The sequence below is a fragment of the Anabrus simplex genome, chromosome 12, assembly GCF_040414725.1.
Source record: "Anabrus simplex isolate iqAnaSimp1 chromosome 12, ASM4041472v1, whole genome shotgun sequence".
NCBI lineage: Eukaryota > Metazoa > Arthropoda > Insecta > Orthoptera > Tettigoniidae > Anabrus > Anabrus simplex.
Genome location: NC_090276.1, coordinates 27,517,058 through 27,542,333, shown reverse-complemented (window position 1 = coordinate 27,542,333; position 25,276 = coordinate 27,517,058). Strand labels below are relative to the sequence as shown.

Below are 25,276 nucleotides of genomic sequence, written 5' to 3'. Positions count from 1 at the left end.
ATCAACCAATAGAATATAGTATAATATCATTAATGCAGACCCCATTAGTACAGACTTCGCTTACACCGGGCAGCCGTTTAATAAAAATAATACACAAATGCAGTTACTGAAATCTCTGAAATGGATGAATACATATGACCAAAATGAAGCAGGTGAAACCTAAGCCAAAACTTATTGAAATTAAAGACCATCTAAACATCATCACTAACTGGATATTGTACCTTGTATGCTGACAGTGTTAAATTTGTCTCATTTAGGTACATTTATCTCAAGAACTATGCATGATAGGAAAGTAAAATTGTAGTGGCTGGTAGAAAATGATTTTCTCTTCCAAACCTTATTTTTATAGCTGTATATAACACTAAACAGAGAGAAAGTATGGAAGGGGTCCGACACTTCCGAAAATGAAGGTATCGACCAAACGAAGGCAAGGGCCACGAAGGTCGTGGAAATGAGACTCCCTAAGCCTCGAGTACTCGAATACTGTCGGGGTCGTAAAGAACAAGGGTTGACCAAGGGAGGTCGGACAGGATAGTTGAAAGTGAGGAGTCTGACACAAGTATGTGGAAGCAATACCAGGACCCAGCTTAGGGTCCCGTGATCGCCAACCCACGCTCCCACGTTAAGAGCCTCTGGGGCCTAATTTATCAAGGGAGATTTGCGAAGAAATCCCAACTTCTTTAAAATCATTTAAGAAAACAACTGACAAAAATCTGTCACATCACAGACAGCCTTAAACTCTCATCAGTGATTAATTGATTGATTGATTGATTGATTGATTGATTGATTGATTGATTGATTGATTGATTGATTGATTGATTGATTGATTGATTGATTGATATATGATAAATTTTAGTCTAGTGTGCTGGAAGTTAGCCTCTAAGGTAAACAGACAAGTACAGGTCAACAAGAAGGTAAGGCATTACATCATTTATACCAGAGGCATTTACAATGTCATATATGCTCGTAAATGAAGACGGTTTGATGTATCGTGGCGTGGACGTCATAATATTTTTACTGCTAGTGTAAAAGAAAGAAGGGAGACGGGAAGTCAATTATTTATCCGGTAAGGAATGGCTAAAACGAACTTTCAAGGAACTGAGTGAGCGCTCGAAGTAACCCATCAGTATAAAAACTCGTTTACAATATAAATTAAAAATATATACATCGTAAGAACCAATTTAGTAAAAAAAAAGGTGTACATGTCATCAGTCAAACTATTGCAAATCCAGAGCCTGTTTCCAGTCATCCGAATTGTGCCGGCTGCCAAAGCCTGTCGCACTCCTCTGGGGCAATGATTAATGACTGATAGATGAAGTGAAATTATATTGCAGAGTATTGCTGGAATGAAACATGACAGACAAAACCGGAGTACCCGGAGAAAAACCTATCCCAACTCCGCTTTGTCCAGCAAAAATCTCACATGGGGTGACCGGGATTTGAACCACGGAATCCAGCGGTGAGAGGCCGGCGCACTGCTGCCTGAGCCACGGAGGCTCATCCTCAAACTGTTAACTATTGAAATTACCGGGCGAGTTGGCCCGCAGGGCCACGCAGCTGTGAGCTTTCATCCAGGAGATAGTGGGTTCGAACCCCTCTGTCAGCAGCTCCGAAGATGGTTTCCCGTGGTTTCCTATTTTCACACCAGGCAAATGCTGGGGCTGTATCTTAATTAAGGCCACGTTCGCTTTTTTAACACTCCTAGACCTTTCCTATCCCATCGTCGCCGTAAGACCTATCTGTGTCGGTGCGACGTAAAGCCAATTGTAAAAAGAAAAACTATTGAAAATGAAAATCAACTATTATTTTAATTTCCTGCTGCTAATTCTAGCCGAGTGCAGCTTTTGTAAGGCAGACCGCCCGATGTGGGTGCGTGGCACCTGCCATGTGTAGGTAACTGCGTGTTATTGTGGTGGAGGATAGTGTTATGTGTGGTGTGTGAGTTGCAGGGATGTTGGGGACAGCACAAACCACTTTTTTTTTGCTATTTGTTTTACGTCGCACCGACACAGATAGGTCTTACGGCGACGATGGGACAGGAAAGGGCTAGGACTGGGAAGGGAGCGGCCGTGGCCTTAATTAAGGTACAGCCCCAGCATTTGCCTGGTGTGGAAATGGGAAACCACGGAAAACCATCTTCAGGGCTGCCGACAGTGGGGTTCGAACCCATTATCTCCCGAATACTGGATACTTGCCGCACTTAAGCGACTGCAGCTATCGAGCTCGGTCACAAACCATTTAGCCATGGAGCCGGACACAGTAAACTCGTGTCTTCATCCTGACGTGGTGCAGCTTTTTTCTGGCAGTACCGGGAATCGAACCCGGTCCTCCGAGGACGACAGCTAATAACACTAACCGTTATGCTACGGAGGCGGACTGAACTAATTTAAAGACACGCACTATCATTAACTCCTCGCGATTCACACCGCTGGTTTCTGCATCAATGAGGTATTTTCTGTATGAAGACTAGAATGACCCTGAAAAGTTAACGCTGCGAATGTTATTTGGAACATAATCTAGTTCCCGTCGCAATAAATGAGCGATTATAGGAAGCTGACCTGTAAGGGGAATGGCAAGGGTAGTAACAGAGCGTGTATTATGCTCTCAGGAATCTGAACACCAACACGGCTACACGAAGACTTCAGAGTTCTTCATATTTCAGGAGGAAATGTTGATTGTAATACGGCGTGACATGTGAGTCATAGCGTAAGGAAAATATAAATCTGAAACAGAAATTCATGGTCTTTTATACCTTTCTAATTATTTCATTACTGATCAGGTTGGCCGTGTGGTTAGGGTTGCGCTCCTGTGATCTCGAATTCGGGGGATAGTCGGTTTGAACCCTACTCTTGGCAGCCCTGAAGATGGCTTTTCGTGGTCTCCCATCTTCCTATCAGGTAAATGCTGGGGCTGTACCTTAATTAAGGCCACGACCAATTCCTTCCCACTCCTAGCCCTTTCCTATCCCATCGTCGCCGTAAGACCTATCTGCGTCGGTCCGACGTAAAGCAAAACAAAATTTAGTTGCACTAATAATACAGCATCACAGTAGTAGAATATGGTCAGATTTAATGGTTTATAAGCCTGACTTTCATATTTAATGGTAATATGTTTTGGTGATATTCCAGAAAGGTAATGTATTCTGTTACACATAAGAGAGGTTCATTTCAATTTAGATTCTCATTTATAATGGTACCTGGATTATTTCCGAACTTTCATAAGGAATTTTGGTACCGGATAGAGTGATTAAAGGAATATATAACGTCTCTATCATGTTTATTAACTTGGATTGTCCAACTATAATGGCCTTATTCCTGGAGGAGTTTATTACTATAGAGTTTTCACCAGCATATGGTTGTATATTTTGAAAGCCCGCCTTCATTCTGCCAGTTGCAATTCGAATATCCTCCAGTTTTGTATGATAGTATATTTGAAGGTCAGCAGCATATAAATAGTAACTGCAGTATGCAATATTTCAATTGACATATGATGTCATTTATGTACAAAATAGAAAGCAATGATCCAAGTACAGATCCTTGTGATACTCCTGTTTTTGTCCATATTTACCGTGTACTACGATCAAGAAGACTAGTAATGTGACGTGCTGTTCATTCATTGCGTATGTAATGTCATCTCTAACCTTCAAGAGGTCAGTGGCCGTATTGTGTCCCTTTGTGGTGTCTGATTGTGAACGGTCAAACAATGAAAATTAGTTAAGATACTCACTTGCCGATTGATTACCCGTTCGAAGTATCCAATTTCTTCCCTCATTTTTACTTGCTTCATTCTTTCCTTGCGTTCCTACCCTTACTTTTCTCATTTTGTTTTATACATTTCTTTCTTCCATATTTTTTGTAGTTCTCGCCTCATTATTGCACTCCTTATCTCTGACCCTACTGTAAAATCTCCCATTGCACAGCGATGAACATTTCTCAAATACTGTGGGCGCTGTTTATAGCGGAGATTGGATACGCTGAATTTCCTACCGCAACATTTCGAAAGCTTCTAACTCTGTTGGTAATTGCAAGTCAGATACATACCTGAGGTCGTGGTATTCCTCGCATCCCGCAGGCTTCTTGCATTCTCATTGATCATGACGAGAGCCCCTACAACTCCCTCGCCGCACGATTTTAAGTTCTCGTTTCGCTGCCTCATACAGAGCATCGACCGCATTGCTGCTAAGAAGTTAAGTACAATAATTAAACGCTGATTTAATAGAACTTCAAGTAGCTGGTCCACAAGTAATCGCACTATTTGATACGTTCATCAGCGGCATCGACCTCTGCTGCGGCGAAGTTCTTCAAGAAGGGCTGGCAGTACAATGCTCTGTGACATATGATGTCATTTATGTACAAAATAAAAAGCAATGGTCCAAGTACAGAGCCTTGTGGTACCCCTGTTAATGTCTACCTCTACCGTGTACTACGATCAAGAAGAGTTAGTAATGTGACGTGCTGCTCACTATTTGTGTCAAGGAGAGGAGAATGAATTGACAAAGTAAAGGCAAATCACCAGGGCTTACAACTGTATAGAGGTCACGAGATGACTAACAGTTCTGCGTGCACGAGAAACTGATGTTGCGAGTCCTAGCCCAGGACACTATGAGATAGTGAAAAAATGAAGGGGTGTGCATTACATTACAGGTTCTTATCTACGGTACTCGGTACAGTACATGTATAGAGGGTGTATCCGTGATGATGTTACAAACTTTTAGGGGTGATGAAGGATGGCAAATGGTCCAATTTGAGGTAAGAAACAACCGTAGTTCGGAAACGTTCGTGTCAAAAGTTATTAAAATCCAAGTAGTTTAACGTCCGTCCGTTCTTAATAGACACCGAGGTGCTTCTGACCCGCTCGTTCACCTGATCTCACCCTTCCTGATTCCTTCTTGTGGGGCCACGTGAAAAGCCCTGGGTATGAGACACCTGTCGAGACTGAAGAGGATCTTTTGGGAAGAAATCTCGCTGCCTAAGACGCTGTTCAAAAGACACCGGGAATATTCGAACGGGTACGACAGAACTTTGTGTGACGATGCCATGCCTGCATTGACGCAGGGGATCGCCATTTCGAACATTTGTTGTAAATGGTGAAGCTTGTGAAACTTGTGCGGGTAAACGGCTTAAATGAGTAGAATTTTGCTTAACTTTGTCCATTCGGCATCTTCTACTTGGAAAAAGTTAACTTGTTTTCATTCCGCGTCCGAAGGGCGGGGCGGGCCCCTAAGAGAGTGACGCTCTCTCTCGGGCCGGGAGATATGAAGAGAGCAGTACAGTGTGGCTGAATGAAAAGGATGGGTAAAGCGATGTGAATATTCATTGAGAAGTGAAGATGGGGTCTCTTCGCTATGGAGATGGGAAGAAATGGACGTTTACAGGGAAGTGCTTAAATGGAAGTTGCGGGGAAGGGTAAGGTGGTGAAGTGTGGAGGCGATGTGATACAGTGTAGTTGTGATGTTTCGGAGATGTTCGAGTGCTAGCGGCGGTGGGAAGGAGATATTAATTGGGAGAGAAGGTGGACGGACGTTGTGGGGTGATTGAAAAGGAGGATCGAGCCGGATGCGGCGATGTGGTGTGGTGAGGGGATGTCTAGATTGTGGAGGGGAACGAGAGGGTTTTACGTTATGGAGACGACCGTAGATGGGGGCACCAGTGGCGATGAAATTGTCTACGGCTGCTGCAGTGGGTAGCTGTAGGCGTACTAAGTATGTTGGGCCGGTGGATTTGAAGATGTGAAACGCCCTCCGGACTTGTATGGCGTGAAGGCGTAGCTAACGTTGGACTTCTTTTACGGAGATGAGTGGGTCGACGCCGCGAACGACGCAACTGAAGACTGTGTTGGTATCTGATGGTGATGGCCGTGATGCTGGTTGACGGGCGGCCAATGCTGATGCGGCTCGAGTTGACGGTGTCGTAGGTGATGGCTGAGCAGACGAAGAAACAGGTGGTGAACGGCGGCGCAGAAAGCGAGGAGGTGGTACAATGATCTGAGTAACAGTTTGTGGCGGGGATAGAGATGTGGACATAAGTGGTGTAGGATGGGAAGACGTAATAGTCGTCATAGGGTGGGAGGAAAATGTGAGGGCGGAAGTCATTGTGGTGGTAGTGATGGTGATAGTCATGGTTTAGGTGTCGGGAAGGCTAACGTCCAACTGGGAGTCGGCCTATATCCTGATTCAGGTCGGCGGGAGCTGTTATTAGAGATGTGAAGCCACCCGGAAGATCACAAAACACTGGAGATGCTGCTGCGAAGATATGTCCACGTAGAGCGAGGTGAGTGCCTTAGATCAGTGCATGTCTAGGACCTGACTGTGTAGTACCGCGAACTTCTGACAAGTGGTTCGGGGTTGCTAACATGGATATGTGCCTGGGGTCAATCTGAAATTTGCGTCATCCATAGTTTAGCGTAGACAATTTTGTGTGGACAGAAACCCGACACCGTGGTAACCATGGCAACCAGTCTTCGTCATTTTCTTCCTCACGTTATAACCGTTCACCAGAGCACTGCCTTCTACGTGGTACAGTCATTAAGTTCTGAGACTGACCGCATGATGGCGCTGCGGTGCACTATAGCGCATAGGTGGCGCCGTGGTATGGCACCATGTCAGTTAGTCTTTCGTCCCTGCAAGGGGCAGTTGAGTGCAGGCACTGGAAGCAGACGTACGGTCCTTGTGTTGACGGTGATTTGAATGCGCCAGTAGGATCTTGACATGTCAAAGTTTGAACAATGGGCAAACTTCAAGTTCTGCCAGAAATTAGGCAAAACCACTGCCAAAACGTTTGAAATGGTGCAACAGGTTTGCGGTAAGGGCGCATTGAGTTGCCGTGTTGTGTTTAGGTGGCACTGAACTTTTGTGCAAGGACGGGGCAGTGTGGAAGATGATGTGTGTACAGGTCGGTCACAAACAATTCTAACTGAACGCAAGATCCAAGAGGTTGCAACGTTGGTGCGTGCTAACAGCTCTCAATCGGTAGACGATCTTGCAGCAGCAATAGGGGTCAGCCATGGCACTTGCCACAAAATTCTGGCGGATGACCTCAACATGTCTCCTGTTACCCAGCACATTGTGCCACAAATCCTGTCGCAAGACCAACGTGATGATCGCATGATGATCTGTGGTGACCTCGTCAGTAGTGCTGACGATGATCCTACGTTTCTCAACTTGATAATAACTGGAGACGAAACGTGGTGTTTCCTTTCAGCGGTGGTTCCAGCAATTATACCAACGTTGGCAAACGTACATAACGGCCAACGGCGACTATTTTTAGGGTGGATGTGGTTCTGTGTAGGTGTCCGCCCTGTAATGCTGCATCGTGTGCAACATACAGAGTCGTGTGGGTGCCTATCCTCCAGGCGTCAATTCTCAGAACTTAGTGACTGTACTGCGTATATACGGTACAGTAGTTACAAATGGCACCGTGTTTTAAGCGTATTTCCACTGTCTTTGACTGACGTTTCCTCTAGGTCATAGTAAGGTCCCTTACACAGGGTAGCGTCACCGAAGGCAGCAGAATTTTCCTCATAATACGTATCTTGCGAATATTTATGGCCAAAAAATCGTGTGTTAAATCAGCGAATATTTTGTTGGACGTAGATCTTGATAGGTAGGTCTATCTTGTGACATGGCACGGGAATGTGTCAGCTGGCAGAGGATTATTCGCCATTATAAAATTCGCGGCCTTATTGCGAAAGCCTTTCACAATAACAGGTGGGAAGTATATGAATAAGTGAAGTGCTTAGCTGAAAATGGTAGCACGAGACGAGTAGATATTCCAGCCATCCATAAACAGAGAGATCATTCGGTAATATTGGACCCAACAGTACGTATAGAATCAGGCGAACAACTGCCGCACGATGTGCACTCTGAGAAGCAGGCAATCTATGTTCCAGTAAACTCTGTCAATGTTTACGGATTGTTAGTGGCAGTGGCGTGCGGTGAACACATTCGTCACCCCAGCTGCAAAAATGTTTTTCAAATGTACGCAATCGCAGCCTCCACTACATTCTGTAAAGTCAACATTACCACTTTATAAGGCTGAATTTTTCGTGGAAAGTTCTACCTGAGAAAGGTGTTAAAGAATATTTTCTACCACACACTCGCACATATTTCCAGATTGATATTCAAGGCAGTGACGACACCATCATAACTTGATCTATAGCAGATTTTAAACAATGTACTTACAGTTTCACCCGGTGACTTTTCGTGATAGTACAGTCATGGTTTTCATAAAAATACACTGGGAATATTTGTTTTTAACTTGAAAAGCCTAACCTAAACTGAATCAGCAAAATTAAACTGGTATTTTACCGTCGCGAAGTTTTACATTTCCACTCGCTTACTGAGTGTACGCACATCAACGAAAACCGAGGAATAATATTCGTCATGACGTATAATACACATTATATTAATGAAGAATGCCGCAGAACTCGCGAAACCTTCATCTATAACCCACGAGGAACACTACAAAAATTCACTATATACCACCATCGCAGACCACCAAATACATAATTATTTTACTTCGCACTTAACTCTGTGTTCCTACTGGACAACCTAAATATTTTTCTGTAATTATCGAAAAACACATCGTACACGTACCATCAATGAATTGCTCGAAACATGTCATACACTCCGATATAAAAAAATAAAGTATATTCTTCTGTATTACAGTTGATTTCAAGAACTGGCTCTATTTTTATTAGCAAGAGGATGTTTAAGTGGCTATACTGTTAACATGTTGATATTTTTTTTTGCAGTCACTAGTGTGTGGCGCTGAAGACTTCGAGTGTCAAGTATTAAAACTAACACGCCTTACCTAAACTAGCTGGCCTGTAAACTTCTGTCAGGGGACCGGCCGCAGTTCCGCCTCGAGGAAGCTTCAAGTGCATGCGTCACCCAAGCGACCTTAAATTTCGCTGGGGTAGCTTTCCGTCGTGCCGGCAAGGAAACCCAGCTCGCTGGAGAAGCTGAACTACGGTAGTGCGAGCGGATTGTCGAGACAGCTGTACTTGGCTTGACTTAGATGTTCGCAGTTTTTTAAACATTATAAAAGCGTTCTAAGGAATAATAAGAAAATGTTAATACAAAGTTCTTTACCCCAGCAGCGCTGGGTTAGATGGGGGTCAGTGCATGCCACTGGTTAGTAGGCACAAGTGATACCATAGCGGGGATGATAGCCGAGTTGTGGAAGGGATTTGCCGTCACGGCAAGCTGCCAAGCTAGATCGACGAGGTGTCTGTGCGTGGGTCCATGCTTTCTTTAAGGAACCCCTCCCCTCTCCCAACTCCAGTAAACCACCAAACTCGCCGAAGTGGGCCGCCTCTCCCCTTCAGGGAGAGGAATGAAAACCTTCCCTAGGTCCTAGGTCGATTTGTATTCAAAAACATAAAAATTGTACAGTACTGCGTCTTACGGCAAACCCGTTCAGGGTCAGTTTCCTAAATAAAGCAATATATATATATATATATATATATATATATACAGTATATTGGACGTAGATCGTGATTTTACAAATCGCTCGTGGGCTGCAATAATGGAACATCTCAAAAAATACGAAATAATAAATTGGAATATTTGCACACTCTAGCATTGTCCGTAACTTTGTTTCCTTATTATAAGATGTTAACTCCCAAGATAGTCCAACATAAGATACATAAAAACACATTGCAGCAACAGCGACACATCTCCAAACATCTGGGCCATAACTTCGGCAAGGGGAATGAAGGAGCAATTTGTAAGTAACTTTTTTATTAACTGAACTGTTGAACCATTTACTATTGCTTGTTCCTTTAATCAAGTGGTTTCTGCATTGCAATACTAAGGTAAACTTTGTACTAATTTATCTCAGAACTAGCTGATGTACCCGTGCTTCGCTACGGTATTCTCAGAAAGACTGTCTTTGTGGTTTTCCTAACTACAGTTAACTTACCCATTACAAAAACGTCAGTAGGAATGCAGGGATTAAAAGCAAAATTATCATACAAAATATTCGCTCAAATGAAAAACCGCACATTTTCTCACATTTAAGGAACGGTACTACGATGCCGACCTAACAGTCCAAAGTTCCAGTGCCGGAATGACCAGGCCACAGACAGCCGTGAACACCCCTCTGTCATTATTCCGTTAAATATACACACTGTTCATTCCAATCAGTGCCTCAGAGTAGGGATTGAATAGCTCGAATGCTATGATGAACCAGTTTGTTGCGTACCAGTAGTATCAGAAAAGTTATGAACCAGAGGAATGGCATGCTTAAGAAGAAAGTTATCTAACTCCCCATTTACTTCCCGCCAATATTCAGGCAGGCTGTTATACTCGGTATGACCGGGCGATTTAGCCGTGCGGTTAGGGGCGCGCAGCGGGTGTGAGTTTGCATCCCGGAGGTAGTGGGTTTGAAAACCACTGTCGACAGCCCTGAAGATGATTTTCCGTGGTCTCCTATTTTCACACCAGGCAAATGCTAGAGCTGTACCATAATTAACGCCCTCTCCAATCCCATCCCATCCCATCGTTGCCATTAGACCTATCTTAGTAGGTGCGACGTAAAGCAAATTTAAAAAAATACTCGGTATACAGCAGTAACCCCATCTATCGGTCATGACTGGCAACAGAAGACACAAAGTACATCACAACAAACAATGGTCAATGTAATGTCATTGTTGTTCAGTATTATGAGCTTTCTGTATTGTAGGCCTACACAATTAGTTTTCTTTCGACTCTGTGATATTGGGGCGTCTTACGAAATTATTTACAGCGTACGCTGTAGTTCCTTATTCCCCGACTTCACATAACGATTTTCATTAAATTCTGTTTACCTATTTTCTCGTGACTTCGCGGTGATACGGACTTAGCAGCAAAAATTAAAATCATGAATATCTCTGTTATCATAGCCAGTACGGTAAACATGTATACGGCATAAATGTTCGGAAATTTAACGCTGTATGCAGTAACTTTAGTAATGTAGTATTTTTCGATAGGACCACTAATAACACAAATATTTGAGAATTACATTTTAGGCCTTTCCCCTGAACTACCATTCCACTCAGCGTGAATAAAATTATTTATGACCAAGATTGTAGCGACTTATTTTCCGACTTTGCATACCGATTTTCATTAAGATAGGACCTCTAATAATATAAAAATTCGCGAAATTAAATTTAGGCCTGCCCCTAAACTACTATATTTCTCAGCGTGAATTAGATTATTTAAGGCCTAGGTTGTTACGACTTATTCCCGGATACTGCATACCAATTTTCATTAAATTCTCTTCAGGCGTTTTCTCGTGATGCGTGTACAGACAGACAGACTGACTGACAGAAATTACGGAAAATTAAAAAGTGCATTTCCTTGCTACTATGGACACGACCGATACAGAAATACCACCCTTTTTAAATTCTGAGCAATGTACAGACAAAACTCTTATTATACAAAGTATAAATGTATAGATTTGATTTCTTGAGTTGTGCCTGTATTGCAACCCATGAGTAATATTTCCTTCGATTTATCGCAACTCTCACCTCTCTTGGGGGTGTGTGAAAGGATGTATCTGTACCCTCTGCATGTTGTAAGAGGCCAAAGAATCTGTACTCGCCCTCTCCTCTTCTAAGCCATAAAAGACATCCATAGTAGCGGATAAATTTACATATATCTTTTTCTTCTTCGTTTAGGCCTACAATGGACCACGTGGTTCTTAACTCTGGTGAGCCCTTTTCTTCCTCTTAGCCCAGTATTCCTTCATTCTAGCGCTATGAATGTCTTTTCTTTCTTGAGGCCATTTCACTCTTACTCCTGGACGCAGTGATTTAGTTGTTAGTGACTGGAGAGAGTCAGATGTCTCGACTAACTTTCTGAACTCATCACGGTTGTAAATGTCAATGTGATCAATGTTTAGGTATTGTAGGTCTTTCCGCACTAAATTCGTCCATTTGGCATTGGTTGCTTTCCCTCTAGATACAGTGTTGAAGATCCTTGAAGTGAGTCTCTGGCTGTCCATCCTGACTACGTGACCATAGAACATTAGTCTTCTCTTCCTCACAGCTGTTGTAATGCTCTGTACAGTTCCTTGTTGTGCCTGATTCTGTAGCCATCTCCTTCTTTAATGGGACCTATAATCCTTCTGAGGATCTTTCGCTCTTTCAGTTCCAGTTTTTGAGTTGTTCTTTCCGGGTCATGTTTAGGCAGTCTGAGGCGTACAGTACAGATGGTCTTACTACGGTGTTGTAGTGCCTAAGTTTAAGATTCATTGAGAGGGATTTAGACTTGTATATGTTCTTACAAATATGATAAGCTCTTTCTAATTTAGTGCATCTACTCTTCATTTTATTTATTTGTTTATTTATTTATTTATTTATTTATTTATTTATTTATTTATTTATTTATTTATCATACTTTATCTTTTTTAAGTGACAAATTTGGGGCTCCTTGCCCTTTCTTATACTTAACCACATTCTATTTCGTATTTCATACAAATGATTAAGATGGTGATTATGACAACGATGATGGTGATGGGGAAAGCAGATTTTAACAAGGAATATGTTGTGAAGTAAGGGGGTATATGATAACATATTGACAACAGTTTGTGTGTAACTAGATGACAGTGGGTAAGAATGATGATTCTAACATTATTAAAAACAAACAGGTAAGTTATAACTTTCCAAGGGACAGACCGTATTGGGTAATTGTACTAAGGTGGCCATGGTAGCCAAGCCGGTTGTCATGGTGAAGTTTGTAGATGAAATTGTATGTTCAACATAGTTGGCTTAGCAGAAAGCATGGTATTTCACAGTTTGTACATTTCGTTTGTTGCAGTGGTACCCTATCTCAATCTAATTTATCCTGGATGTTGTGTCGGATGTGATGTTGCATGGCTACCAAAGTCACGCCGCTGGATGGGGTTGGTTAAAGAACGAAGTCTACAGGCAAAAGTCCAAACAAGGGAAGACTTGCTTGCTCGTATTCTAATAATTGTGCGCTCATTCAAGAAGAGAGACATCATCTCCGATTAGCAACACAGCATCTGGCTGCATGAGCTGCAAAATACATTGAACTTGGCGGGGGTGTTTATCAGAATAAGTTGTAAAGGGAAACGGAAATTACATAATAATTACACGTAAGTTGCAGAGGGAAATTGGCAGTTATACATTACATTCTCATTTCCGGACATAACTGCTGCACATTCTACATTACATTTACACTTCTGGACATATATTCATGTTTTTATAATGCTACACATTGCACATTACCTTCATATTTTATGATATACATAACACCCAGAGCTCCACCCGCGATGGTTAGCTGGTGTATTTCAGGGGGCCCCAACCACCCACCCTCCCACAGGGGGCCCCAACCACGCCCCCAACTCAGCGTGGCGATCAACCACAAGAAGAGATTCACCAACTAGTCGAGACATACGACGCGCAATTCTGGCACGAGGCAATGAATTACCTCTCGAAGGAAGAGAGAATTCACGTAGTACAATATTGTACGCCATGATACCTCCCCTCAGTCAAGAGAACATTGCTGGCTCGTGTCAGAACTCGGATCGGTCTTCGGGCCAGACTCACCTTAACAGTTGCTAAGGAAAGCTCTGCACCTGAGTTCTCGGCTTGTTGATGAATCTCATTATCGCCTCCGCTGGTGACATTATTGGATGTTCATCTTATATCTAGTGGGAGCGGACCGCACAGGGAACGAGGCTCCACCTGACAGAATCATTCATAATACTTGTATTTCGGGTATATATTATCGAGTAGCATAACAGTGTCGGTAGTTCAAGGGTGGGGATGATCCTCAAGTTCCCAAAATCTTAGTTTCGATCGCAGATGAGAAGTTTCAATTGTAGATAAATGCTGAAATCGCTACGCTATACGCGTTAACTTGACAAACTCCGTGGTTTGTTTTGGTGTTCACTCGTGGGACAGAAAACCAGGATGCGATGTCTCATTATTTAAACCTATGTCTTTTTTGTAGTGGAAAGAAAGACCTCTTGCATAGTTCTATTGTGGTTAGGCAGTCCAAGCCTGTCCAGTTTTTATTGAAGGATATTATTACATCTAATAATGATCACGATATTGTTGAATTGTTCCTAAGATACAGTTGAAACCTCGTTCGCAATACTGTTTGGAAAATATACTCCATTTCAAACATTTTCAACGATTAATTACTTTAAGATTCTGCTTTGAATTCATAGCAGTGTTAACGTGAAGGCTAAAAGCCAGATAGTGAAGCAGTTTCAATATGATGGTTCATATGACAAAGAGTGAAGGAATGTGACATATTCGTGGGAATGGGTGCTCATTTGTGCTTCCCGAACCCAGTTTTGTTTTGAACTGACAGTGACAGGTGGTGCGCTAAAGAATATCGTTGGCATTATAGGTGTATAATGATCTACCGCTTTCGCCTAATCTTCATGATGATGATCTAACATCTAAGGGATCTAACGTCTAGGTCATCGGGCCCTGCCTATTCTTCATTTCATCCCGTTTGTTATCCAGTATCTCAGACGCTGCTTTCGGAAAGCGTCGGTTTGCTTATGAATTAATTATGCGACACCGTTTGAAACACTCACCAGCCAAACACTCAAGATCAACACTATGCTTCAAGACATTTTGGAACCGAAGTTTCTGTCCGCCAACCTTTCTTCTCCCGTCCCATAATCCACCATACAAGATATTTTTAGGTAGCTAGTGGTTTGCATCCGGATGACATGTCCCGTCCACCGTAATTGATTTTTGTATGACCACTGTCTCACTCTCTATATATCAAACAGAATAATGTGTCCGTTCGTCTATCTGTTCCTTATATAAATCCATACCGTTCCACCAATCTGAATCGAAGTTTGTATACTTACCTTTTAGGACCCTGCAGGTAATCCCATCTACAAGAAATGTTAACAGTTCTCTCTATTCGCTAGATTACCTTTGGCACATTAAAAAGGCCATTCTAGGCGAAATATCGAATTTGTCGCACAAGGACGCAACAAAACTCATTTTAAGTCTCGCGACGCGAAGAACAAAACTCGGTAAGACACTACAAGCTCCGAAAACCATGTTTTAAGGGCCTAAAAACAACAGTTATGGAGATATTGCCATCATACTACCCCGCTCTAGGAAATGGATGAAGAAATGACCAGTCGTAGCCATGGCAACGTCAGCTCAAGGATTCTACAGTAGAATACAGGCGTGCAGTTCGAAGTGGGCTCATACGTAAATGTAGGCTAGACCAAGGAGAGATTCTGCGACACATATGCCTATCTGTGAAAAAGAAAAAACCCCTGTGGGTGGGGGACGCAGACGAAGAATACACCCACGGTATCCCCTGCCTGTCGTAAGAGTCGCTTTTACTTGCGCATAGTACCACTATGCTAGGTACCAAATAGGTTTGTGATTAGTTCCAAAAAAGTACGGTGCAGGCTTTTACAGTACCTGTGATTAACACCACTATATGAGCGACACCATGGGATGAGCGACACCATGGGATGAGCGACACCATGGAATGAGCGACACCATGGTTCTGGCTTGCCTATGATTAGTGCCCACTACGTGAGGAAAACTACGGGATAGCGCGAGTCCCTGTGGTTAGTACACTTATGTGATGAAAACCATAGGTTTGCGTTGCCTGTAAATGGTACCGCCATGTGCCAAAAACACCATAGGTCTGTATTACATGTGCGAATTTCATTACCTGTGAGTAGTACCATAATATGTGGAATACCGCGAATCTACGCTACTTTTGATTAGTACCGCAACATGACAAATATCATGGTTCTACTTTCATAGCGATAAGTACCATTATGAGGGTCCGATGACTTGGATTTTGGACCCCTTTAGACTAAAAGCATAATCGATTTAGTATTATGCTATAGATGCAGTCCCTTGGTCAGTAATACTAACGCTAGTTTCTGGAAATGTGGGGTATTTCAGGTCGGATCCACTGATGGTTTTAAATTCATATCCATCCATTCATTCTTCGTCCTCACGTTTTGAATTCTGGTCAGTGGAGGATTTTGGAGTTTTAATTTGTCATTCCATTTTGTCTCATTTCGTACCACTAGGGACCGACGACCTAGATGTTAGGCCCCTTTAAACAACAAGCATCATCATCATACGTGACTTAGTGCATATTAATACAAGTCACTTATGAATTTATGCAAATACTTAAGTACTGTAATACATTCTCGCATTCATCCGTACATTCATACGACCTGGCTACGCACTTAGGAGGAAATCCCGGCAAAGTCTTCTGAAAGTGGTTAACGTCGTGCAGTTGCTAACACATAGCGGGGGAGAATTCCATAATCTGGGTATAGTAAGAGAGGAGATAAATCCAGTGTAATGCTGATTGAGTGGAGGAGAGGTAGCTGAGATCTGAGGCAAGGCAATGTGTAACAAGACGACTCAGATTAGTAGGCGGGACAACAGATAAGAGCGTGACGAATCGCTGGATGGTCTGGTTTCCACCTCGGCGATTCGCCACGCAAAGAATGGGAGGGAAACACATTGTCATAGAGGTTTAGGTGGGGATGACATCTGACCCACGGGTGTGGCTGAGAGCGGTATCATGGCGAGAAGGGGTTCCCTCATTACCAGGGGATACCGCGTTCAGTCAGGTGTCTCTTTTTTCTTTTGTTAGTTAGTTGTAGGGAGTAGAATTTTTAGTTTTAGTGAAGGGTGGTGCAGCTTATGGTCCGGCTATCCGCCTCTGCAGCACCACCAAATTAGTATAAGTATGGAATAAGTTGTTTTATAGAGTTAAGTAGTTTTAAGAGAAATATAGTAGATTTTGTTAGTTTAGGGTAGGGTGGCGCAGCCCATGGTATGGGGATCCGCCTGGGCTACGCCACCAAATTAGTTAGGGTATGTAGTTAGTAGTTTTAAGAGACATAAATTAGATATTGTTTGCTTAAAGTTTTGTTTTGTTTCTGTGTCTTTTGTTGTCTGTAAGGCGATGGTGGATACTAGGGTGGGCAATAAAGAGATGTTCATATTCATAAAAAAAGATCTGAGGCAAGATACTGTGGGGTTGCTTCATTTAAAAGTTAGAAAATGTACGTAGCAATGTGTAAGTATCTCATTTGCTTAATCTTTAACCAGCTGAGTGTCTCGTAATAAGGGTATACTCTAATAAAATATAAAGCGGAAGCAAACGTTGATTGTTTTCTGCAACTTCTTGGTTTGTTCCTAGAACATAAGTAGTTCATTCATCGGGTGTCCATATTAACAAGTTACATTTTTGCAAAAGAATTAGTTTATAGGCCAATTTCTCTTTAAGGAAAATAGATTAACCAGTTATTGCCTAACAGTTATCTTATCTGTGAAGGAATATCGTTAATCTCCATCTGCAATCCTTACAGCTCTCATACTGTTACCTTGGATATTGTTAACAATATTATTCATTGAGCAGATTGTACTTTTGAGTTGATAAAGCCCTTCATGAGGCTGCTCTGTAATCGTAGCACTATTTTAATCTGGCGGAGTGTAGATAACTCCAGCAAGTTCGATAGGCTCGCAAGAGGCCAGAGACAGGCTATGACAGTCCTTGAGAACAGTCGCGGCGAACAATTAATAACACAAAACGCTGTAGACTCCGAAAATCTATCGGAGTGAAGAGTTCTACACCAAATTTTGACAGAACAGCGGAGGTCCAGTGATATGACAATCATCATCATCTTTGCATCTTCCCACTTATGTTGAGTCTGCCTTCCAGTAATATGACAATATGGATCTAAAATATTCTAGCGTGCTTCAAAAACATAACTAAAATTATATATTTAAATTATATTTTTCTTTACAAAATATACACTGATGGACATTTATGACCAATTCTTCTGTATGCTTCATTTTTTTGTCAGAAAGTGTATATTTTATTTTCTTTATAGCATACACTGTACGCTGATGAGCAGAGCACTGATGGTGCATCATACATGTTGTTAACTTAAAAATAAATCCTAATCGTATGCACCTGATTTTGAAAATGGCGCTGAAGTTTTAACTCGTTTGAAGTGGTCCGAAACTTTTGCAGAATATTTGACTTTCAGTTTATATGTCATTTATATGTAAATTTCTTATTGTGTTTCCCAAGTGCATCCTTTCACTTCTTTTTCAACTCATTTTAACACCTCAGCAAACTCAAATCATAATGTAGGACTCTCACGTTTACTTCAAAATTCACACAATTATATGGACGTCAACCGATCTTTGATGTTCTAGTCCAAGCAATATGGCGGCCACGTGTATCCGTTTGCTTGGACTCCAACTTCAAAGCAAGCGGTGGGATATAGTTCACTCATATGACAGTAGATGATGTTAATGTTACTACGTGCTAAAACATGATAATTTCACCTTAATGAATGAGAACCTACCTGTAAAATAAAGAACCAAACAAGCGGAGTGTCTACCTTATCCGAATCACATGTCTGAAATGGAAATACTTACAATGAAGCATTCACCATCGAAACTTCTTAGATGCCATTCCCGAATCTCACCGGTATAAGTTCCGTCTTATGCTTATAGGGGGAAGTTGTTGTTGTTGTCAGTATATAGACCAGTTTGATGCTACCCTATCCAGAGCCAAAATTTTCATTTCTACATCCTACATCTGGTGGAATCTGCTTGTGATATTCACACCTCGATCTACCTCTTCCGTTCTTACCGCTTACACATGCCTCAAAAATCAACTGAACAAGTCCTGGGTGTCTTAAGATGTGTCCTATCATTTTATCTCTTCTCCTAATCACATTTAGCCAAATCGATCTTCTCTCACCATTTCGAATCTATTTGTTCATTCGTGATTCGGTCTACTTATCTCACTTTCAACATTCTTCTGTAACTCCACAGTTGAAAAGCTTCCGTCTTCCATCATCCAACCAGTGTTCTGCTGTGGTTCTCCATGGAAACCCTTGAAGTTGTTGATATGTAACCGGTAATGTGCTCGACTTGATATGTCCTCTAGCTTTGTTGAAGTCCTTCCTCACCTCATGGAGCAACTTGTCAGAGACTTTAGGTCTAGTATCAAAAGCAAGAGCAGGCAGAGCAAAGTCATCTCCGTACAGGCCATGAAGGCCCTTGGAGGGGTGGAAGGTAGAGGCTTCCACTATCCGTAACTCGGCACTTGATGGAGTAGAGTGGTTAGGTCGATACTCGACCAACTTTGGCCCGCCCCCAGGTATTAACCTGGTACTCATTTTTGGTGTAGGCTAAGTGAACCTGTCGACTATATGCACCTCCGGAAGTGAAAAATCTCATTTCTTAAATTTTACGACTTTCTGAAGGGGATTCGAACCCATGTCCTTCCGGGTGAACCGAGCACGCCTTTACCACCTTTACCACAGAAATCCAGTCTTCTTCTCTAATAGTATCCATCACTAATTCATTTTCCCGTATTCGCTGGCACTCACTGGCATACAGACATCCCGTTTTAATCACGCTTGACTGGCATCAGCCTTGTCTACTCGGTTGCTGAGTACTGTGCTCCTGTCTGGTTGGAAAGTGTGCATGTGAAGAAAGTAGACACAAAATTGAACGATACAATGCGTTGCTTTACTGGTAGCATCAAATCAACTCCATGTCCCTGGTTACCTGTGCCGAGTCACATCCCTCCACCTCACTTAAGGGGGAAGCAAGCTCCACTGAGGGAAGCCAAAAAATCTTTGCATCACCCTCTTTGTCACTGCACCAAGAATTCTGTCATCCGTCACTGCAGCGACTGCAATCGAGAAGACCAGCAAGTTTCACTGCAGGGCAACTCATTGCAGATGGATTTGACCTAAATGAAAGCTGGAAGCATGAGTGGTCAACAAAAACATTGGGAACAAGTGTCCACCATCTTGATCCCACAAAAGAAGCCAAACGGTTTTGACCTACCGAGGAATCTCTGGTGCCGTATCAACAGGTTAAGGATTGGGCATGGTTGTTGCAATTACTTCAGGTACAAGTGGGGTTGGATCAGTTCACCAATGTGTGATTGTAACCTAGAAGAACAGACTATTGAGCACCTGGTCCAAAGCTGTCCTCTTCATTCGTACCCTGGCACTCCTGACGATTTGTTCGCTCTCACTCCCGGTTTAATTGAATGGCTGAGAAGGATGGACTTTAAAGTTTGATTTTGCCTTGTATATATTGAATAAAATCACCATACGATTAAATAAATAATAACAGTGATGTAGTTTCTGATCTTCGCCAGTAATAACATTGCTCTCTTCTTATAAAGGTTGTGAGTTTTACGAATAACAGAGATCACCTTTTCTCGCCTGATAATATTAATACACTGAAAATTACACCATTCCAACTTCTAAATTGTCGGAATTCGTCATTCAGTGAGATATAAACTCAAACACAGTTGGACATTTTGTAACATCAATCGAAATTTTTATACCTACGAGGGTCATCCAATAAGTAACAGATAGTTTTCTAAAAATTAACATTTCTTAAAAACAGGTATTTGCCTGTACACAAAAACACAGATGCATAGATTTTTACCCTCTATACACTATATTAGTTAGAAAAAACCTGAAAACAATATATACAGACGTTACTTTACTATGGCAACAGCGGCGGTCGCGCTCCTACAAACACTAATTTTCAAATTCGAAATCGAAATTTTTATACCTACGAGGGTCATCCAATAAGAAACAGATAGTTTTCTAAAAATTAACATTTCTTAAAAACAGGTATTTGCCTGTACACAAAAACACAGATAACATAATAACAGTGATGTAGTGTCTGATCTTCGCCAGTAATAACATTGCTTTCTTCTTATAAAGGTTGTGAGTTTTACGAATAACAGAGACCACCTTTTCTCGCCTGATAATATTAATACACTGAAAGTTACACCATTCCAACTTCTAAATTGTCGGAATTCGTCATTCAGTAAGATATAAACTCAAACACAGCTGGACATTTTGTAACATCAGTCAGTATTGGAAGTATTCCCACCTAGAAGATTTCGTCGGACCTCGAACAGTCAAGATTTATCAAAGGTTTATGGACATCGATTTCACTTCAATAGCTTAAAATGTGTTTTTCACTTTGTGGTTTTTAACGAAACTTAAAGCACACAATATTCTCAAAACGTGACTGGTGTGGGTAAATGTTAATTAACAGATAAAGAATTCCTATGCCATGATCAGTTCCCTCTGTCTCTCTGTACTTTTGAATTGCGAATAAAGACACAATTCTTTAGAAAGCGTCTGACGTCTTAGAAATGCTTGAATTCCTAATAACCATTGTCTCGAGTTGATCTTGCTTGTGGTATTTAAAGTGTTCATACTATAACGCATTCTTAGAAACTTGAAAGTTAAGGGGAAATAATTTAAGAAACTCTTGAAGTAAACTTAAAAGTTTTGAAATATCATCTTTTGACTTCAGCACATTACTTCATAATAATTCATGTGTTAAGGACAAGAAGTTGCTAACGCCTGCTGGGGTGGCTACATTACAAAGCGAGTTAGCTACGCGTTTTTTGTCACGTAGCTGTCAAATTGCATCCTGGAGTTAGTGGGTTCGACGCCCAATGTCGGCAGCTCTGAAGATGGTTTTCCGAGTTTCCCCATTTTCAGACCAGGTAAAGGCTGGCGGCGTATCTTAATTAAGGCCACGGCCACTTCTTTCCCACTCCTAGTATTTTCCTCTACCATCGTTGCCACAGGACCTATATGTACCGGTAGGAAGTAAAGCAAAACTGTAAAAATAAAAATAATGTTATTATATTAATTTCATAATTTATGAACGGTGTATTCAGCCTAAAATATAAACATTACTTATTTTATTATTGTTGTTAGTTTAGTATATTATTAGCATTAATATAATGTGTAAATGCCGGCCCCGTGGTGTAGGGGTAGCGTGCCTGCATCTTACCCGGACGCCCCGGCTTTGATTCTCGGCCAGGTCAGGGATTTTTACCTGCATCTGAGGGCTTGTTCGAGGTCCACTCAGCCTACGTGATTAGAATTGAGGAGCTGCCTGACGGTGAGATAGCGGCCCCGGTATAGAAAGCCAAGAATAACGGCCGAGAGGATTCATCATGCGGGCAACACGACACCTCGTAATCTGCTGGCTTTCGGGCTGAGTAGCGGTCGCTTGGTAGGCCAAGGCCCTTCATGTAGTGTCAAGGGGTTAGATTAAGTTACGCTACTCAACAAGATTCTCATAACATGGACAAGGATAACTATTTATACGTAATTTGTATGTCCTGATTACGAATATGGCCTTTGAAAATTGCCTACACGTCCCACTTTTATAAACTCATATTTTTTGTGAGCGAATCGTATATAAAAATATGTTAACCTACCCACTTTGAAGGAGGTTATGTATAATATCTGTTCTATTAAAGTACCATTTGAAACATACTTTCTCTTTTGTGCTTTGAATGAGTGTCATCCTGGATTTTTGTTTTATTACCCTCATTATGCGTCTGCACGGAGGGTAGGCACATCCGGCTGTATGTATGTTTAGTCATCAGCCCGAAAGCTGGTTGGATCCTCAACAGTTCCGCCATGAGCTGTCATAGATGGCCTAGGCATCACTGAAGAGACATACTAGGGAAATGAGGAGTGAGGTAGTTTCCCGTTACTTTCCTCACCGAGCCAGAAGTTGCTATTACATATCAGTCTGCCAAGCCCACTGAAATGCATGCACCAACCAACCCTACGAGCAACAGTTTCACACCATTCATAGCAGGGACTGGCTGCTTAAGGAATGGCATTACTAGCATCGCTCATACCTCAGTCACTGTTTAATGGTAAGCAAAAATGGTTGCTTGCTGTTGTATTGTGGGGAAAAAACGTTAAGTTCTGATTGTGGAAGTGTTGTGAGCGGTACTAGTTATTCTGCAATAGTGTTAAATACATCGCAATCGTCGTTCGGGTAAAAATTCTCCAAATAGTTTCTGCTATGTTTGAGGGAAATTAACTCAACGTCGATCAATTACAGACAATGTCAAAACAACATATTACTCGTATTTTGGCTGCAAATTAGGTGATCAAGATAAAAATTGGGCACCACACTTGTGTTGTGTAACGTGTTTCGTGAAGTTAACAGAGTGGTTGAGGAGAAAAAATAACAGTATGTCTTTTGCTGTTCCAATGATTTGGTGACAGCCTACGAGTCATCTGGAAAATTGTTACTTATGTATTACCAAAAGAGAGGGATTTTCAAGGAAAACTAAAGGTAACATTATGTATCCTAATCTGCCATCAGCCACAAGACCCGTGCTACATAGTCCAGAGATTCCTGTCCCTATCCTTCCCAGAAGGAAGATTATGTCATTCCGGAGGACCACGACCTCAGACTACCCTTCAACGTCCGCCTATCCTACACTAAGTTAGGAGCAATAAAAGTATACGGTGTCCGACTCGTTGGCTGAACGGTCAGCGTACTGGCCTTCGGTTCAGAGGGTCCCGGGTTCGATTCCCGACCGGGACGGGGATTTTAAACTTAATTGTTTAATTCCAATGGCACGGAGGCTGGGTGTATGTGTTGTCTTCATCATCATCATTTCATCCTCATCACGACGCGCAGGTCGCCTACGGGAGTCAAATAGAAAGACCTGCACCTGGCGAGCCGAACCCGTCCTGGGATATCCCGGCACTAAAAGCCATACGCCATTTCATTTCAAAGTATACGGTACATACTTGATTTAAAAAAAAGATTTTTAAATAGATGGCAAATACGTTTTTTAAAATAAATTTATTTACGAAAACATTAATTTTAAACTATTTGTTCATTTTTCATCATTAGCAGGGAAGTTATATTCAAAATGATGTCTTAATCATTAATTTTGATAAAGTACTAAGAATGATAAGGCGTAGCGACAAAAATACTTTTGGGAGATAAAATATACGATTTTTAGTTTAGAATATCATTAGAGCATATTTTTTGTTTTTTTGTTTCTGTTTTTGGTCTCTGCAGACCATATAGAACTTAGGGCATTTTGGCTTCTCTTCTCAGAACCTCTTCATTCTTTCGCTTCTCATCTTTCTTTCCTCTTCGGAAATGATCCTTTCGGGTCTCCATTTTAGTGGTTTCTCTTCAAATAATTTTAGACTCTCGACTCTTCTTCTGAACTTCCTTCCATTGTTGATCATCTCTAGTGTAACTCCAACTTCTTCTGCATCCTTCTTGATCTCTTCTAGTCACTTGGAGGCGGCTTTCGATGCCATGATGTTTCTGAAGACCTTTCTGGTCAGTCGTTCGTCACCCTTTGTTTCCGCATTGCGTCCGTGATTTTGGTAGTGGACTTGTGGAGCTCGTCATTTCCCCTTTCCTTCAAATTAATCAGTCGCCACTGATGTGCAGTTAGGGTAATCGCCCAGGTGGCAGATTCCCTATCTGTTGCTTACCTCGTCTTTTCTTAAATAATTGCACAGAATTTGAAAATTTAATGAACATCTCCCGTGGTAAATTATTACAATCCCTAACTCACATTTCTATAACAATACTTTCCCCAATTTTTCCTCTTGAGATCCAACTTTATCTTCATATTGCGATATTTCCTAACTTTTAAAATACCACTCAAACTGATACCTTTACTAATGTCATTCCACGCCATCTTTCTTCTGACATCTCGAAACACACCATCTAGTCGAACAGTTCATCTTTCTCCCAAGTATTCCAGCCCAAACTTTGCAACATTTTCGTAACGCTACTCTTTTGTCGCAAATCACTCAGAGCAAATAGAGTTTATTTTCTTTGGATCTTTTCCAGTTCTCGACTCAAGTAATCCTGGTGTGGTTCACATTCACTGAAAACATATTCTAGCCGGGGTCTTACCAGAGCCTTATATTACCTCTCCTTTACATCCTTACGACAACCCCTCAATAACGTCATAATCATGTGATGGATCTGTAACCTTTATTTATTATCCCATTTATCTGATTACCCCAATGAAGATCTTTTCTTATAATTAACACCTCGTTACTTACAATGATCCCGATAAGGAACTTTCACCCCGTCAATACAGTAATTAAAACTGAGAGGACTTTTCCTATTAATGAAACTCACAACCTGACTTTTAACCCCGTTTATCATCATACAGCATTGACGAGATCCTTTTCCAGTTACCCAAAATCTTGTAACTTATTTATTGCTATATAAAGAATGACGTCATCCACAGAAAATCTTATCTCTTATTCAGTTCTTAACTCACATTATTTATATATATAAGAAAATGTAAAGATCCAATAATGCTGCCTTGAGGAATTCCCATATTAATGATTACAGGATGTGATGAAGCTTCATCTACTCTAATTCTCTGAGTTCCATTTTCTAGAAAAAGAAAAGCAACCCA

General features: G+C 41.6%; 1 protein-coding gene across 1 annotated transcript in view; it reads right to left on the bottom strand.

Annotated features, from left to right (window-relative positions):
* Nucleotides 1–4,173, bottom strand: part of LOC136884116 (gamma-aminobutyric acid receptor subunit alpha-6) — a 246,966-nt gene extending 242,793 nt beyond the window's left edge. The window contains exon 1 of the mRNA XM_068229794.1: nt 4,041–4,173. Within this exon, the coding sequence (XP_068085895.1) occupies nt 4,041–4,173 (133 nt within the window). The remainder of the gene's footprint in view (nt 1–4,040) is intronic.
* Between the last annotated feature and the right edge of the window lie 21,103 nt (nt 4,174–25,276).